The sequence below is a fragment of the Limanda limanda genome, chromosome 20 (genome assembly GCF_963576545.1).
Source record: "Limanda limanda chromosome 20, fLimLim1.1, whole genome shotgun sequence".
In the NCBI taxonomy this organism is placed as follows: Eukaryota; Metazoa; Chordata; class Actinopteri; order Pleuronectiformes; family Pleuronectidae; genus Limanda; species Limanda limanda.
Window position 1 is genome coordinate 10,971,840 of NC_083655.1, and position 14,299 is coordinate 10,986,138.

The 14,299-nt window shown below is 41.0% G+C and overlaps 2 protein-coding genes across 2 annotated transcripts in view; both read right to left on the reverse strand.

The window, feature by feature from the left end:
* Positions 1 to 2,954: 2,954 nt before the first annotated feature.
* On the reverse strand, positions 2,955 to 8,828 carry cd226 (CD226 molecule). Its single transcript, XM_061094059.1, has 6 exons — positions 8,739 to 8,828; positions 7,770 to 8,093; positions 6,956 to 7,366; positions 6,500 to 6,602; positions 5,024 to 5,078; positions 2,955 to 4,338 (listed from the first exon to the last, which is right to left on the reverse strand). The coding sequence occupies exons 1-6, from the start codon at positions 8,800 to 8,802 to the stop codon at positions 4,198 to 4,200; spliced, it is 1,098 nt and encodes a 365-aa protein (XP_060950042.1). The 5' UTR covers positions 8,803 to 8,828; the 3' UTR covers positions 2,955 to 4,197.
* A 1,220-nt stretch (positions 8,829 to 10,048) lies between these two features.
* rttn (rotatin) overlaps positions 10,049 to 14,299 on the reverse strand; it is a 32,107-nt gene continuing 27,856 nt past the window's right edge. The window contains exons 45-49 of the mRNA XM_061093842.1: positions 12,149 to 12,333; positions 11,767 to 12,013; positions 10,713 to 10,816; positions 10,247 to 10,316; positions 10,049 to 10,129 (exon numbers count right to left, since the gene is read on the reverse strand). Of these exons, the coding sequence (XP_060949825.1) occupies positions 10,050 to 10,129; positions 10,247 to 10,316; positions 10,713 to 10,816; positions 11,767 to 12,013; positions 12,149 to 12,333 (686 nt within the window). The 3' untranslated portion in view covers position 10,049. The remainder of the gene's footprint in view (positions 10,130 to 10,246; positions 10,317 to 10,712; positions 10,817 to 11,766; positions 12,014 to 12,148; positions 12,334 to 14,299) is intronic.

Sequence of the window (14,299 nt, forward strand, 5' to 3'; positions counted from 1 at the left end):
CAGAGAGCTGCTCTGCTCGACCAAATCGGGACTGTTTCCCCACTGCTGTAGAGACGATCTAGAAATATGTATAGTGACATGTGTAATATATCATTTCCTGGTGATTCTTTAGTGTCAACTGCAGAGCGAGTGGAACACGAGGACTTTTTACTAGAAAGGGCGTTTTGTTGTTGTGTGTTGTGTGACTGTAGCTTCAAATATTGCACCAAAAATCCTTTAAGTGTAGCTTTAAAGTGTTTTACGTTGTCATCGTGCTGTTAACCTCAGCACGTACGACCCCCTTTTTTCTTTTTTATATCCCTGCACTACATTCTACAAGAGGGTAAAGGTACTAACACACCAAGGTCTGCTGTAAAACAAGCTTTTTTTAAAGGAAAAAGGATTTTATTCTGAAATTGGCAAAATCCCATCAGGTTCATTCAGACCATTTGCAAGCTCAGCAAATTTTTTCAGAAAAAAAAACTAAAAAACAATTTTTGACACATAATCCGTTCCATTCCGAATGTAACCCTGCTTTCTCAACTATGTGGAATTGATAAATGCCTTCCACAGAATAAAAAAAAAGAAAACGCTGGACTTTGATAGCAGTGATGAATCAGCTAAAGCCTTTAATCGGTTACAAGCAGCAGAAAGAAGAGGTCATTCAGAAATTGGCTTCAAGGACGTTCGGGAGTGGACGGACGTGTCACAGATGATAGAATGCAACCTTCTCACGGACGACTCCACTTTAAACTGCCAACCTCACAAAAACACACAGTACAGTCCGAGTTTAACAGCTTCCCAGCTCCTCTCTAATGCCATCATGGTTTATTAGCTGTAGATGCTGGTGGCCTGAAATCATACGTGATTTCATTTGGAAAAATATATCATGTTTCACTGAGAAAACAACAGATTGACGCCACTCTCTTGTCACTGTGTTGAATGGAGCTACACGTAGTAGGCCCAGCAGATAGCAACTAGCTCGACTGTCAAAGGCACCTATAAAACTACAACTTCTCATTTTTAAAATTTCATTTTTATACAGATTAAACAAATGAGATGTATCTAATTTGCTGAGAGAATTTAAGAGGTGAATTTTTGTTATATTTAAACTAAGCTTAGCTTGTTAATGACACGCTAAAAAGTAGATGCTAGCTCGAGCTTTGTGAGTTGTGTTAATATGTCTCGTTAAAGACAAGCTATGCTAACTTAGCTGCTAGCTGTAGCTTTTTATTGAGTCTTGTTCATCTTCTAATGTTGTTAAAGACAACCTATGCTAACATAGCTGCTAGCTGTAGCTTCATGGAGAGTGGGGTCAATCTCCTCATGTAACAAACGTCCATCTCCCTAAACGGTCCCACATATTCCTTTGGAAACTGATATAAGGATTGAAAACGTAGTCCCCATGTTCTCCTCCAGTAAGAAGTGCCTTCCGACAGACCAGAACAGAATAATTTGTTCTTTACCTTCTGAACAGAGTTGTCCTGTTGGCCCCCCCGGTGTGGAACCTAAGCGGACGTCGTTTCTCCAACACTTCTCTTCAAATATTTGTGCTTCAGGTGTTGTAGGATTCTTGTGGCATCTCAAAGAAACGTGCCAGCTTTTCAAATCCATAAATTGTGGCAACAGCAGTGAAGTAAAATCAAGGAGGCAGCAAACCAGCCCTTTACAATCTCAATCACCTTTTCGTTTTTTTTCTCATTTTGTGTTCTCTTGGGGTAATAGGCTACCACGGTAAATAAAGATGGACGACATGTCTTCACTTCCTCCCACTATCGAGAAATGAAGCCAAAATACTCCTGATAGAACATTTGCCACCATTTTTTAAGAATATTTAGATAAGTTATTGAAACAAATCTTATTGAGAAAATTACTTTTTAGATATGGTTCATGTCTCACCCATTAACATGGAGGAGGTGGGGTTTACTGAAGCCAGCCACCAGGGGGCGTTTGAGACACTTTTAGGGAGCACTCATGTCGTCGATCTTTACAATCTTCGGCTTATATGTATAGAAGCGGAGAAGATTATAGATTCCTGAAGAACTGGATGTAAATGCACTTCATTTGTTTTAAAGTTTACGTTTGGCCGTCACTTTATTTTGTGTATTTTATTTAAGACGACCTTTATTTGAATTTGAGCCTCATACTAAAGTGCCCATCTGAAAAATAAAGGCGTCCGTCTGCAAACCAGAGCCGGTGACAGGAGCTTGTAGAGAGACAGTTGACATATGTGGCTACATAGTTGTCTTGAGGCTTCCTGGATCTCAAGTGTGGTAAATAAATGTGTGTGTGTGTGTGTGATCGTTCCATGACATCAGAGCTGCACTGACTGAAATAACTGGAGGAATTTTTTTATTTTTGCCATTTGAATACTCTGTTAGTTTATCGTAGGTACGATGTGTCTTTCGTAATATCTGTTAGACGCTTGTGTTGGTGTCCACCGCCACTACCTTCTGTGTTCTGTTACCGTCAGATTGTATATGAAAGGCACTTTGAATACATTGAGTGTTTTCACTAAATGTACATATGTTATGTTTTTGATGATAAAAAAAACACAAATGTAATAAATTGAATGTTATATCATCATCGGTTTTCTACAAGTCGTCAGGGATATTGAACGCAAGGTAAGTTTAGTTTAAGGTTTTCTGTAGGCTTCAACAAAAACAATTTAACATGGAACTAAATAATTAACAATTAACAATAAAAATAATGAAGAATAAAGACAAAATTACTCGTGTTTTGTACTCATCGGGATGGCTGAGAACATAATGCCAAAAATAATTCCTTCATTGCATTTGATAATATTTTAGACTTTATAAGCAGAAACCCTGTGATATGAGTGAACTCGATGGTTTGGAAAAGAAATTCTGGGGGAAAACTCAAATTACAATTTTTGCACTTCAGTTTTTATTTTATATTATTTGGATTTAACAAACATAATATAATATGTTAACTGAAGATCTACAGAGGTGGATAGTGCTGGGGAAATTCCATTTAACACTTTGGTTTTAGATCTCGAGAAGTGGTTCTTTATTTCTGGAGCTTCAGTTCCCCCTGTCACACCCACATCACAGGAAGTTAGAGAGTCTGTGGCTATGACACCTTTTATTTCTAGCACAGGGAGACATTAGCAGTAACACACATCGGCTTCAGTAATGCTGGTCACGCACGCGATGTGTCACAGGTATCACAATGAAATTGACACTTTTTAAAATCAAGAACAGCAAGAAAAAAAAAATCATGTGATTCAGACACCATATTGTCCCTTTATGTTGACATGTCTAACTTGTCCACATTTGTCTGGATCCCTAGCGGAATAGTCCGCATATCCATTACTGCCACTGCCTCCATTTCTATGGACATAAACGAATCACATTAAACAACACACAGTTTCACAGAACTACCATGAACATTAAATAATAATTCACAATAGCATATATAGGCAGGAATACAATATAATAACAAATTCAACTTGGAAAACTTGTGACAGCTTATCATAAGAAAATAGTTGAATTACATTTCATAAATCAGAATAGTAGAAGGAGGCAGAAGCACAGGATTAGCTAATTAGAGTTTAGCTTTCATAATGAGAGCGTGTTGTAACTAGAAGGCAGTCATCCTCAGCAGAGAGCCCTCTGGGGAAACGCAGCAGTCTCAAGTGATGGTACATGGTGCTGAGTGACTGCCTTTCTCTATCCCGTTAGATGATTAGACGCCATTGTCAGGCTTTGAATGGAAAGCAGGAGGGATGAAAGTAAACGGAGAGCAATTACACAGGCTTTTGTCAATCGTGTTACTGAGGGGTTATGGAAGTGAACAGAACGATTACACAGGCTTTTGTCTGCCGCCTCCCGCGCGACGGCTGCTGTCAAATATTGTTTTGCCCAAAACAGATATTTTCTCGGCGGTAATTATGCGGCACATACTACATTTAATTAAGGGCTGGACCCAACCGAACGTGTCAGCTCCCGGAGACGAACACGAGCACCAGCTTGTTAATGCATGTCAAACCACAATATGAATATTAATCACTGTCAGTGTGACGCCTGCATCTCATCAGAAGAATTGCTCGGAGCTTGTCAATATGCCTTTCTCTTTTGGTTTTGTTTAGATAGACAGTAAATTTTTTGTTTGGGAAGACCTGAGTGCACACTGGCATCTGAGCCAGATTCAAAACTACACATTCACGTTATGGCGGTGCGTCATATTCACGTCTGCTCATTTATCACGAGGCAGGCGTCCGGTTCTGTGGGACCGGGGGGTCGGCAGGTTGGCGTACACCGGGCAGCTTCCTTTCTGCCGGGACCTCTTTGTGTTCCCAGCACACACGAACACCTTCTCGTTCTCGTAGATGTTTGGCTGCGGATGTGCGTTAAACTTTATCAGCATTTTAAGGTGTTAGACAAAAACACAAGTCAGGTGATTAGACTGTTAGCGCAGTAGTGTAAGATGATGATAAACAAACAAATAAACTTTCATAGGATAGCATCACGTGGTTACAAGGCTTTCTAATTTTAAATCTCTTTTTTCATATAATAAATACTAAAATACAGGTATAGATTCAATAACTACTCATAATTTCATTTAATTGAATAATGAAATGTGATATAAGGAAAATATAAAGTTATTTCAACCATCAGTAATATGAATCCTACATGTGTTCATATTATTACTTCACCAGGTCTGAATTGTTTCTTATACTATAGAACTTGGTCTTTACTGTTACATTTCCTGTTACATTTCCAAGCAATTTATGAGATGAAACTACATTTCAACTAATTCTCTCGACATTTGCTGAATTGATCACATTTACTGTATCACATTAAGATAAACAAATTCATTCACTGTCAGTTATTCATAAGCATTAGTTAAGTCTGCAATGTATCAGGTTACATGAAGATGGGCTGTGGTGTATATATAAAGATTAAGAGTCGAGTGTAATGGCTTTATAATGAAGAGCGTGTCTGATGAGAAGGTTGGGGAGAGCCTGAAAGGCGTCAAGCGCAAAGACAAGAGTTGATATAATGAATAACGCAACACTTGCCTGTCTCTGAGACGGGTGCAGTTTGACTCGGTACTCCTCTCTCCTGCTCTTCTTCCTGATTATTCAATGAAAGTAACAGATTCATTTCATTTCCTGTGAGCAAAATCACACCAATCAACACACTTTACCAACCTTACATTGTAAAAAAGATCACGGATATAAACCAAACACTTTCCATAATGAGCAAACAATTAGCAGTAGTGGAGAAGGAAAACTCTCTTGAGCAATCAATATGTGGCTGAGGATTAAATGTCTCTTCAGCTATATAGTAATAAAATAAAGATATAGGGCTTTGTGCATTAACACAGATTTTCCGCTGCACGTGCACTCCATGAATCGCTTCTTTCCGACTGAGGAAGACGACCTGTTCTTGAGGAGGAACATGTCCGTGAGAACAAAAGATGTCATTATAGTGTAAAGAGAATTTCATGGTGCTTTCACAAGCTTTAAGTCCTGCTGTCAGCAAATAAAAAAACACACATCAAGTAGAGGCGGGGGGGCCTTTTATACGACCCAAAACAATTAGAATATGTTAATAGCACATCTGTTAGTGACATCAGAGACCTGCATTAAGACCCTACAGCTGTCAGAGAGATACAATGATGCCTTGGTGAGGATATTAATTCTGCATTAAATCTATTATAGATATTTCATCAACTTTATTTCTGTATCATATTCATATACAAATTCACTCAGATGAATCCTCTAATTCCCCCGTGTGAAGACTGTGGCAGCACATGTTTTATTTAAGAACAAATCTTTTCGTACGATTGGTTCCCCATTCACATTCTTCACAAAGAATTTGCAAAACCAGCTTCACTACCATCAGCCTTCACTGCCCTGTGGGATTTGCTCTGTTAGCTAATATTAGCATGCTAACATGCGATACTAAAATGGAGAACATGGCGGTAAACCATTACACCTGCTTAAAACCAGCATGTTAGCATGCTGACGTTAGCATTTGGATAGCCACTGTAGCAGCTCTGCTTATGAGATACTGAGGCATATATTAATACATAAATGTGTAAATAGTATATAGAGTGTGTAAAGAAACTCATTCAGTTATATTCTATGTAATGACAATGGCACCCAATACCCAGTAGTACACCAAGACCAAACTATCCTTCTCATCGCACATATAAAACAAAAAGAAACAGAAAAAGGAAGTCGTCTGGTCATTTGCACTAAACTAAGATCCATTTCCTGAGAAATTGAAAAAAAAAAAAAAAAAAAAGTATCACAATGTGAAGGAAAGAGAAATACTCCCGGCTCCACCCCCTTAATCAGTCAGTTTAGTTCTTTGTGAAACCCTGCTCTCAAATATACAAGCAGAAGATGGTGAGAACATTATCACCTCGGTGCAGGTGATTATCTCACTCAGTCCTGTGTTTAAAAAGATCCAAGAACTTGATGCCAGCAAACAGACGGGGCCGTGTTTATCAAGAACAGAAGCACGAAAACACAAGGAGATCTCACCTTTGCCTTAAAGCGAGTATGAGGACAACTATGAAGAGAAGAAGTCCTGCACATCCAGCCCCGATGTAAATATACATCATGTACAGAGACAGGCTGAATCCACCTGGTGAGGAAATGAGAGACAATGACTTTTCAGCTTATTTTGCCATGACTTTTCATTTGTTGTTCCTTCACCACTTCTGGAGGCAAACATGCAACACACAGACAAACACACACACACACTCTCTGAGCAGGGCCACAGGAAGTTGGAGGTTTCAGCAGAGCCAACAGTGCAGAGTGTGTGAGATCAGCATCACAAACTCTGTTTTATTGTTTTCATTATGTTTCATCAATCACTGTAATCTACGAGGGACATTTGCATCCATAAATCATCCTCAGTGTGAGCAGCAATTCGTCATCCACTCATATAGCTGTCAGTGTGTGTGTATGTTAACTACAGCACATCTGTCTTTGTACCTGGAGTGACGACCGTGAGCAGCACCGTGGTGGTCCGCACCCCCGCATCTGTGTTGAAGGTGCAGCGGTAGAAACCCCAATCGTCCAGCACCACACCCGTCAGCTGCAGATTGACATCCAGGCTGTCGGCACAGCTGACCTGCCCCCTGTCGCTGTAGTCCTCGCCCACCAGGCCCCCGTCCACCTGCTTGCACACGCCGATGATGCCCCAGGGCTGGCCGGACGGCATCCTCTCCAGCAGGGCCTGGTAAACGGTGCCGTCGTGCTTGTGGTTGCAGCTGATGGTCAGGTTGCTGTCCTGCTCCGCCACCAAGTGTACGTCCGCCACAATCCCCTCTGGGGTGGGGTGATCTGCGATGTCTTCTCCTCCCTCTTCATCAGCATCATCATCTCCTTCTTCAGGCGGCTCATCTGGGGGAGGTGAGGGACACGTTTAGGAAACATCTTGTCAAAGAACTAGAAGTTTAGCGCCATGATGTAAATGGGGAAAAAGAAAGCTGATTTCATTTAGTTTCTTAAGATAAAAAATCATTACTGATTATCACTTGATAAATTCAAGGCCAAGACCCAAAAGTCTCCTAATGAAACCACATTTACATTCACAAAAATTAGTTTCTTTCATCAATATCCATCCAATTATCTTCTAAGAAGTCAAGGCAAATGTCAAAAAATGCCCTTCCAAAGAAAAGCAATCCTGGGTCTGCCCCCTGACCTGGATCTGAACCAATATTTTAAGGATTCATCCCTGATTCATACCACAGCCATCCAATAAATGTTTAGGTAATAAATGAGAAGTGTTAGTGAGCTGCTTTACCTAAATCCTCCACCTGTACGCTCTTGGTCCAGGGTCCTCCAGGGAAGGTCTGAACTGAGCAGTGGTAAGTCCCGATGTCCTGATGAGTGACGTTCTTCATGGCAATGCTTCCGTCCATGGGCGCGGTCCTCAGGAACTCTATCCTGTCCATGTGTTGGCGAGAGAAGGATGAGCCGTACTCTGGGTGGAACACGGCTATGGGAACCTTGTAGGGAATTTTGGTCCAGGACACCATGCTGAGGTTGCCGCTCCAGGGGCACAGACAGCCGAGGATCATCCCTTCCTCCAGTCGGACTGTGACGGCCTCTTTCTGCTGGACAGCAACTGAGCAGAGGGAGTTCTGGTTAAGTGCGACTCATTCATCATCAGAAGTAATTAAACGGTCAATCATTTGATCATAATTTAACATTACAACTTCAGAAACCCTGATCTTGTGAGTAATTATGATTGTCTATGCAAGTTCATGCGTCCTCCACGAAGTCCTCCAGTTGAAAGACACCACGGTCACTCACAGATTTGAGGCCATCCTTTGGGGAATGGTCATTATGCTCATTTGAGCCGGCGCACACAAGCACCACTGACAATTGTCATTGATCCAGTGTTCAAGTTTTCAAAGCCTCTTTTTACTGAGCTGATCGACAGCTGATTTCAAGTCCTGTGACACTGGGGATGAATTCAGGCTCGTTTAGAATAATAATGTCTCACAGATTGATTCAAAAATGTGACAATTAGAGGCTTTTCCACTCAAATCTAATTTAAAAGGAGTTTAATTACTGATTATGGAACTACTATGAAATTAAATATTACATTTTAAGAAATGAATTGCATGTGTTCCTGTACAATGAGGCTCATCTTCCAGATTATCTTTAAAACAACAGAAAACATCACTTTCAACAAAGTTACCAAAGGTTTTATCACGTGAATCATCCAATAAACAAGTTAGAATATATCAAATAGATGTATAAATACCTCTGAGAAAAGGGAGAAAGATGAGTACCACAAAGTACCAGTGGTCCTTTTGTACAGCTTCCATCTTGCCCCACCACGGGAGAATGAAAGCTGCATTGATGAGAAGAGTGGAGAGGCACCCGAGCTGCACTTCCTGCGAGCTCAGAGGCTGAAGACACACACTCGAGTGGCTGGGACTCACTTCATGTTAGCCCACTGTTAGCTGAGAATGGGAGGGAAGCTCATGGCATAAAACTGCATGGTGGGATTATACTGTAGGTTTCTATATTGTTATTACTGTGGCTTTCAGCTGCCTGAAATCCTGCAAGGTATAAATGATTTTTTACCTTGTGGACAACTATTTATCTTTATTTTGGAGTATTTTCTGTAGCATTTTTAAATATGTATAAGAATAAGATCAATCCTACTGACTTGGGTACTTCAAATTTGTGGCAAATAACTATTTGAAAGATTAATAGAATGAAGTCTAATAACTTTAGTAAACTTTTTCATCTCACACCGTGAGGGTGATGAACATTAGGGATAGGTCTAATTGAGGGCTTGGGGTTAAGTCTGGGTTAAAATGCAGCAATCTGAGGTGAGAGCTACAGACGGATCTCATGTTTTAAAAAACAACAGAACGTGTTCCTTATTGAAACAACAATCTGTGAGTTGAAATCCCCTTATAAAAAAAGACACAATATTCATGAAATAAATAAATAGTTTAAGGGGAACCACCAACACAAGAGGAGCAGCAGTAGGTTGTGTTTTCTACTGAAATCTCTCTTATGCAACAATGCATCACCATGAACCGTCATGGTCCCGACATGACCCACCCATTCATCTACCTGGAACTCAAAAAAAAAAAAAACCCTCATGACAACCACATCAATCTCTTCTGTAGCTTGTGTTCAGTTCTAATTATCAAATACTATTAACGAAAACTGCTGAAGCTTGTTAGCATGCTGATACAAGCAATTACTTCCAAGCACAGCTGTGCTTCTATGCAGCCTGGCATTGTGATGTTTGAACAGAAAAGCAAAGTCTGGCACGTGCCTTCTCATTACTGTGGATGTGGTGTGTCACAAAGACTGAAGGCCACAGTTCACTGGGCAAAGCAGAATTGTGCACAAAGTTCACTTCTGTTGACGTTCCAGCCACAGTTCCTGTATTTGAGACCACAACTGGTGTTCAAAAGTGAAACTGCTCACAGAAATCAAAGCATCGTGTATGAAGCTGTTGAGTTTTGTACAACACGGCACCTAAAAGCTGCCACTTTAATATTTATATAAGTATAAAATATGATACAAAGAAACAAAAGTATAAATACAATCAGTTATTTAGCAGCTGAGAGAGGTTTTCAAAGCACTTCAACAGGTAGGGACCCATCGGATCCGGATTGTTCTCTGCAGCTGCAGGTTAGAGAAAAAAAAAAACATAATTTCAAAAAATGAGACGTAAAAGTTTAATGTTCAGACTAAACAGTGAGAACAGAGGCTGATACTCCCGCCAAGTAAATTAATGTTGACCTTTCTTAGAGGTGGTGTGTGCCTCGTCAATCCTCCGTCGTATTGAGGGACACTTCATCGTCGTCTTGGCCTTTGACGGGAAATGAGAAAGACGATTAACGGTTGTGTTTATAAGACGACAACTAGGAGATCAATGAGGCCGAGCCATTATGTAAGAGTAAAACCAAGATTTCAGGCAGATTTATTCATTTACCAATGTATTTGCGCTTTTATCCAAAGCGACAACACTAAAGCTTTGGTACAATGGGACCTTGAAGTAAGGACACGGTGCTAAATCTGTTCAATGAGACAAAGTGCACTAGATCAATGTCTAACGGGCAAAGAACCCGAGAGCATGAAGACACCCCAGGACTTGACTTGACGTATATCGTCAGTAAACTCCAATTCTAGCCAATAAATGCACTAAAATAAACTTTAAGTGCTCATGGACGTGTGTGTGTGTGTGTTTATATGGGTGTGCAAGTACCCTCTGATTGTTATGGAGCAACGCCCAAAGTGCGGATGCTCCCATACAGCGAGTCTCCATCTCTTTGACTTCCAGGCAGCAGAGGAGCGTCTTCATGGCTTTGTCTGGAGGAAAGATGAGCAGCTAATCAGAGCCCTCATCACATGGAATACATTCTTTCACATAGACACATAAACATTAAATATGGATCTAACACCTCAAACCCACAATACTGTTTTCCATGTACACGTTGGTAATGCACCGTGTCAACCCTTCTGATAAGATGATTGTCTCACACACACAGGAAATGGGGTGTACAAGGTGTGAAACAAAAACAAAGCTACATGTCGCAACAAATTCCGACCACCTGGACCGACAACTCCCACCTAGAGCTCACAATGCACAGGGGAAACACACAATCTTATCATCTCTGCAACTTCCTCTTTCTCTCGTTTCTTTCCATCTACGTGTTAGAATCATTCATCTTCATACACTGTGCACCTGCTGCATTCTCTCCACCCTTCAAAATATAAGCACTTCACTGTTTCCAGTACAAAAAAACAGCGCTGTCTTATATTTTTAAAATCTGTCTTTAGTAACGCAGGAAGGAAAAGACGCTAAAACAAACTGTCAATAACACGCTGCACTCTGTCAATACACTATGTTCTCTTGTGTCACGAAAGCCTGTTTTGCTTTCTCGCACAGAGATTTTCAGGAGATGAGCAAATCGATATCACACATCTGTTGCCTCGAGCAGGGAGCTGGGGTCAGAACATGGTTAGCTTAGCATAAATACTATAAACAGGGGGAAACAGGTTGCCTAATTACTGCACACAGAGGGTGGTATCAATCTTATCATCTAACTAAACTATTTGTTAAATAATAGAATACTATATTTTTGCTTCTGCCTGCAATGTGAATAATTGCAAATCACTACTTATACAAAATACTGTTTGTATAAGATGATGAAACCTTGAGATATGTGTTTCATAAAATACATCTGTGTTTCTCTATATCCCTTTTGTACGGGAATTGCCTGAGATCAGTATCTCCAGCCCCTGATTTCCTGTCATACCACTGGCAATGACGTGAGGCTTGTTGGCGGGCCAGAAGCAGAGGTTGTGAAGGGTGAGCAGCGCGTTCCTCCGGTGAGCTGCCAAGTCCGCCAGCAGCTCCAGGACTCCGGTCACCCTCAGGAGACTCTGCTGGATGTCTTCCGCGAACGAGAGGGTGACCAGCAGCTTCAGCCACAGGCCCAGTACGCCGCCGCCACCACCTGCCTTGGGCACTGGCACCGATACGAAGGCTTGGAGGAAGTTATTCTGAGAACAACAGAAAAAAAGAGTTTCAGTGTCATGTCTAGAGAAAGAAACATTCATAGCCTAACATATAACTTTTGAGTTCTGTCATGTGTCTCCACCCAAATGGACAAACGCATTTGATCGGACGACTTGAACCTTTTGCAGGAGGCCTCTGCAGTCGCGGGACATGGCGAGGTTTGTGAGGAGAGAGAAGGCCAGCTTCTGGACCGGGCTGTTGTCCGGGGCGACCCCTGAGGCCAGCTTCATGACAGCGTGCATCAGCGAGCTACTGGAGGAGCCTTTCGATCCTGGTGGTATACTCCCACAGAGAGAACTGCATGCTGGGAGATAGGATAAGCAAAACACTGATGAAAAAAACGAACATTTTAGAAATATTATTGTTGTATGTAGCTGTAATTAATCCAAAGGAGACACATGCCAGACTGCAACTACTGCACTGTCTCCTATCTATTATAAGCAGCTATGCTAACTGCTAAACCAAAATAAACAGTGAAACACTTTTCCTCTTATTCTTGTAGCTGGTTGCTTTTTTCCATTTACCTTGAAGCTACTTCACTGGGCTTCCAGTGCCACTGACCTGCATGGCTGTCTGCTCACGATACCAAAACATCTGTGCACAGCTGCATGCACGGCTTATCTTTGATGCAACATCTGGCCAGCACACATGATAAATGATAACTAATGACAAGGAGTCGAACTTTGTGGCCAAACCGTTTAACCTGATGGAAACTTATGAAATCAGAAGAAATTTTTTTTTTTTAAATCTTTACCATTTAACTGGATTGCTGGGAGCTCACTATGAAGGCAGTGTGACTGATGATACGAGAGTTGGTGGTTTTTGATACTGTTAATCCTTCCAGAAATGTTCCCACAAAATACAGAATCAGCATCTGATTCATGATTTTGGTTGTATCATTTTATTGTTTCTGGTTTGTTTCATCGTGGCCTTTTGTGTTTTATTATTTGAAATATTGTGTCTTGTTTATTTATATAACAACTTTGCAGTTTTTAGTGTTTTTTGTAAAGCACATTGAGCTTGCTCTTATATATGAAATTAAATGTATTATTATTGTTTTTCATTAAAAATCCCATTGTACATCTTTGAAGGAGCCTTCAGTCACTGCTATGCTGTTGCTTATTTACTACTGTTGTTAATTTGACAGGAAAAACATTTTGAGCTGCATTTCTTGTATGAAAGGTGCAAAACAGATTATGGTCATTGCTCTAATCTCCACACGTTGACAAACAAGTGACACATGCTCTATTATTTCCATTGACACGTCTAATTGTATCACCTCATTAACGCAAACCTAACAACAATTATTTAGCCGTAGGTGGCAGCTTCAATTTATTCTACAACAAGGCAATTTACAATGTAAATAAAACTAAATTACTCAGAAATAACAGTCTGTCTCTTTCATCATCATATTTACACCAGTATATAACTGACATGACTAATTGCTGCGGCAGAGGATTAAATGCAAATTCCAGGAAAATACGACGTCTGACACTGATTGATGTTGCACATTGGCGAACATGACAGCTAGTTGGTTATGCTAATCCTAAAATGGTAACACGCAGCAACAGGCGTATGCTGATGTTAGCCCGAGGTTATCTCAAGACCTGTCAAGACGGCTGACGTATCTTGAAATTGACAAGGGAGGTCTGCTATACAGTGGATCTGCTTCACTGGTGTGAGTCAAAGCCATTCGCACTGCCGCCTTTGATCTGATTCATTTTCACAACCACGTACCATATAGAACCGATCATTGTATTGAAGTGCAGATAAACACAGATGTCTACTTTTTTATCCTGTGTGCGTCTGTGGGAACAAGTTTGGAGGCTGCTACAAAAATATCCACGAAAAATATGTGTTGCACAGATGAAAACAACAATCTGACTTCAAGTAAGAGCGCAAACAAAGGCTCGGATGAAGGAGGTAGACTGGAGATGAAGCGCTGGGTAGAAATGTAGCAGTCTCCGGAGACGAAGCAGTAGCCTGAGGGTGGATGGTGTAATACTAAGCCTGGATGCACGCAGGCTGAACGCAACCTGCTGTTCAGTTAACCTTTAGGGAAATGCTGTGCCGACTTCACTGCTTTCTGGTGCTTCACAGGTTGAGCTTACAGGGGGGTCTAAAGTGAGCGAGTTTAGATCAGAGCACACACACCCACTGAGGAACCGGTGCCAATCAAACAGAGTTACACACACACATGCACAGAAAGACAAGCGTGCAGAAGTGTAGAAACTTCCTCTCCTTCACTGATTAAGCTTTTTTCCATTGCA

Excerpts from the sequence above, each read along its gene's own strand:
- cd226 (XM_061094059.1), bottom strand. The coding sequence starts at position 8,802 with ATGGAAGCTGTACAAAAGGACCACTGGTACTTTGTGGTACTCATCTTT. Across the intron at positions 6,603-6,955 it reads GCTCACGGTCGTCACTCCAG|GTGGATTCAGCCTGTCTCTG; the intron begins GTACAAAGACAG and ends TTTCCTCACCAG. Across the intron at positions 5,079-6,499 it reads ATACTCGCTTTAAGGCAAAG|GAAGAAGAGCAGGAGAGAGG; the intron begins GTGAGATCTCCT and ends TTGAATAATCAG.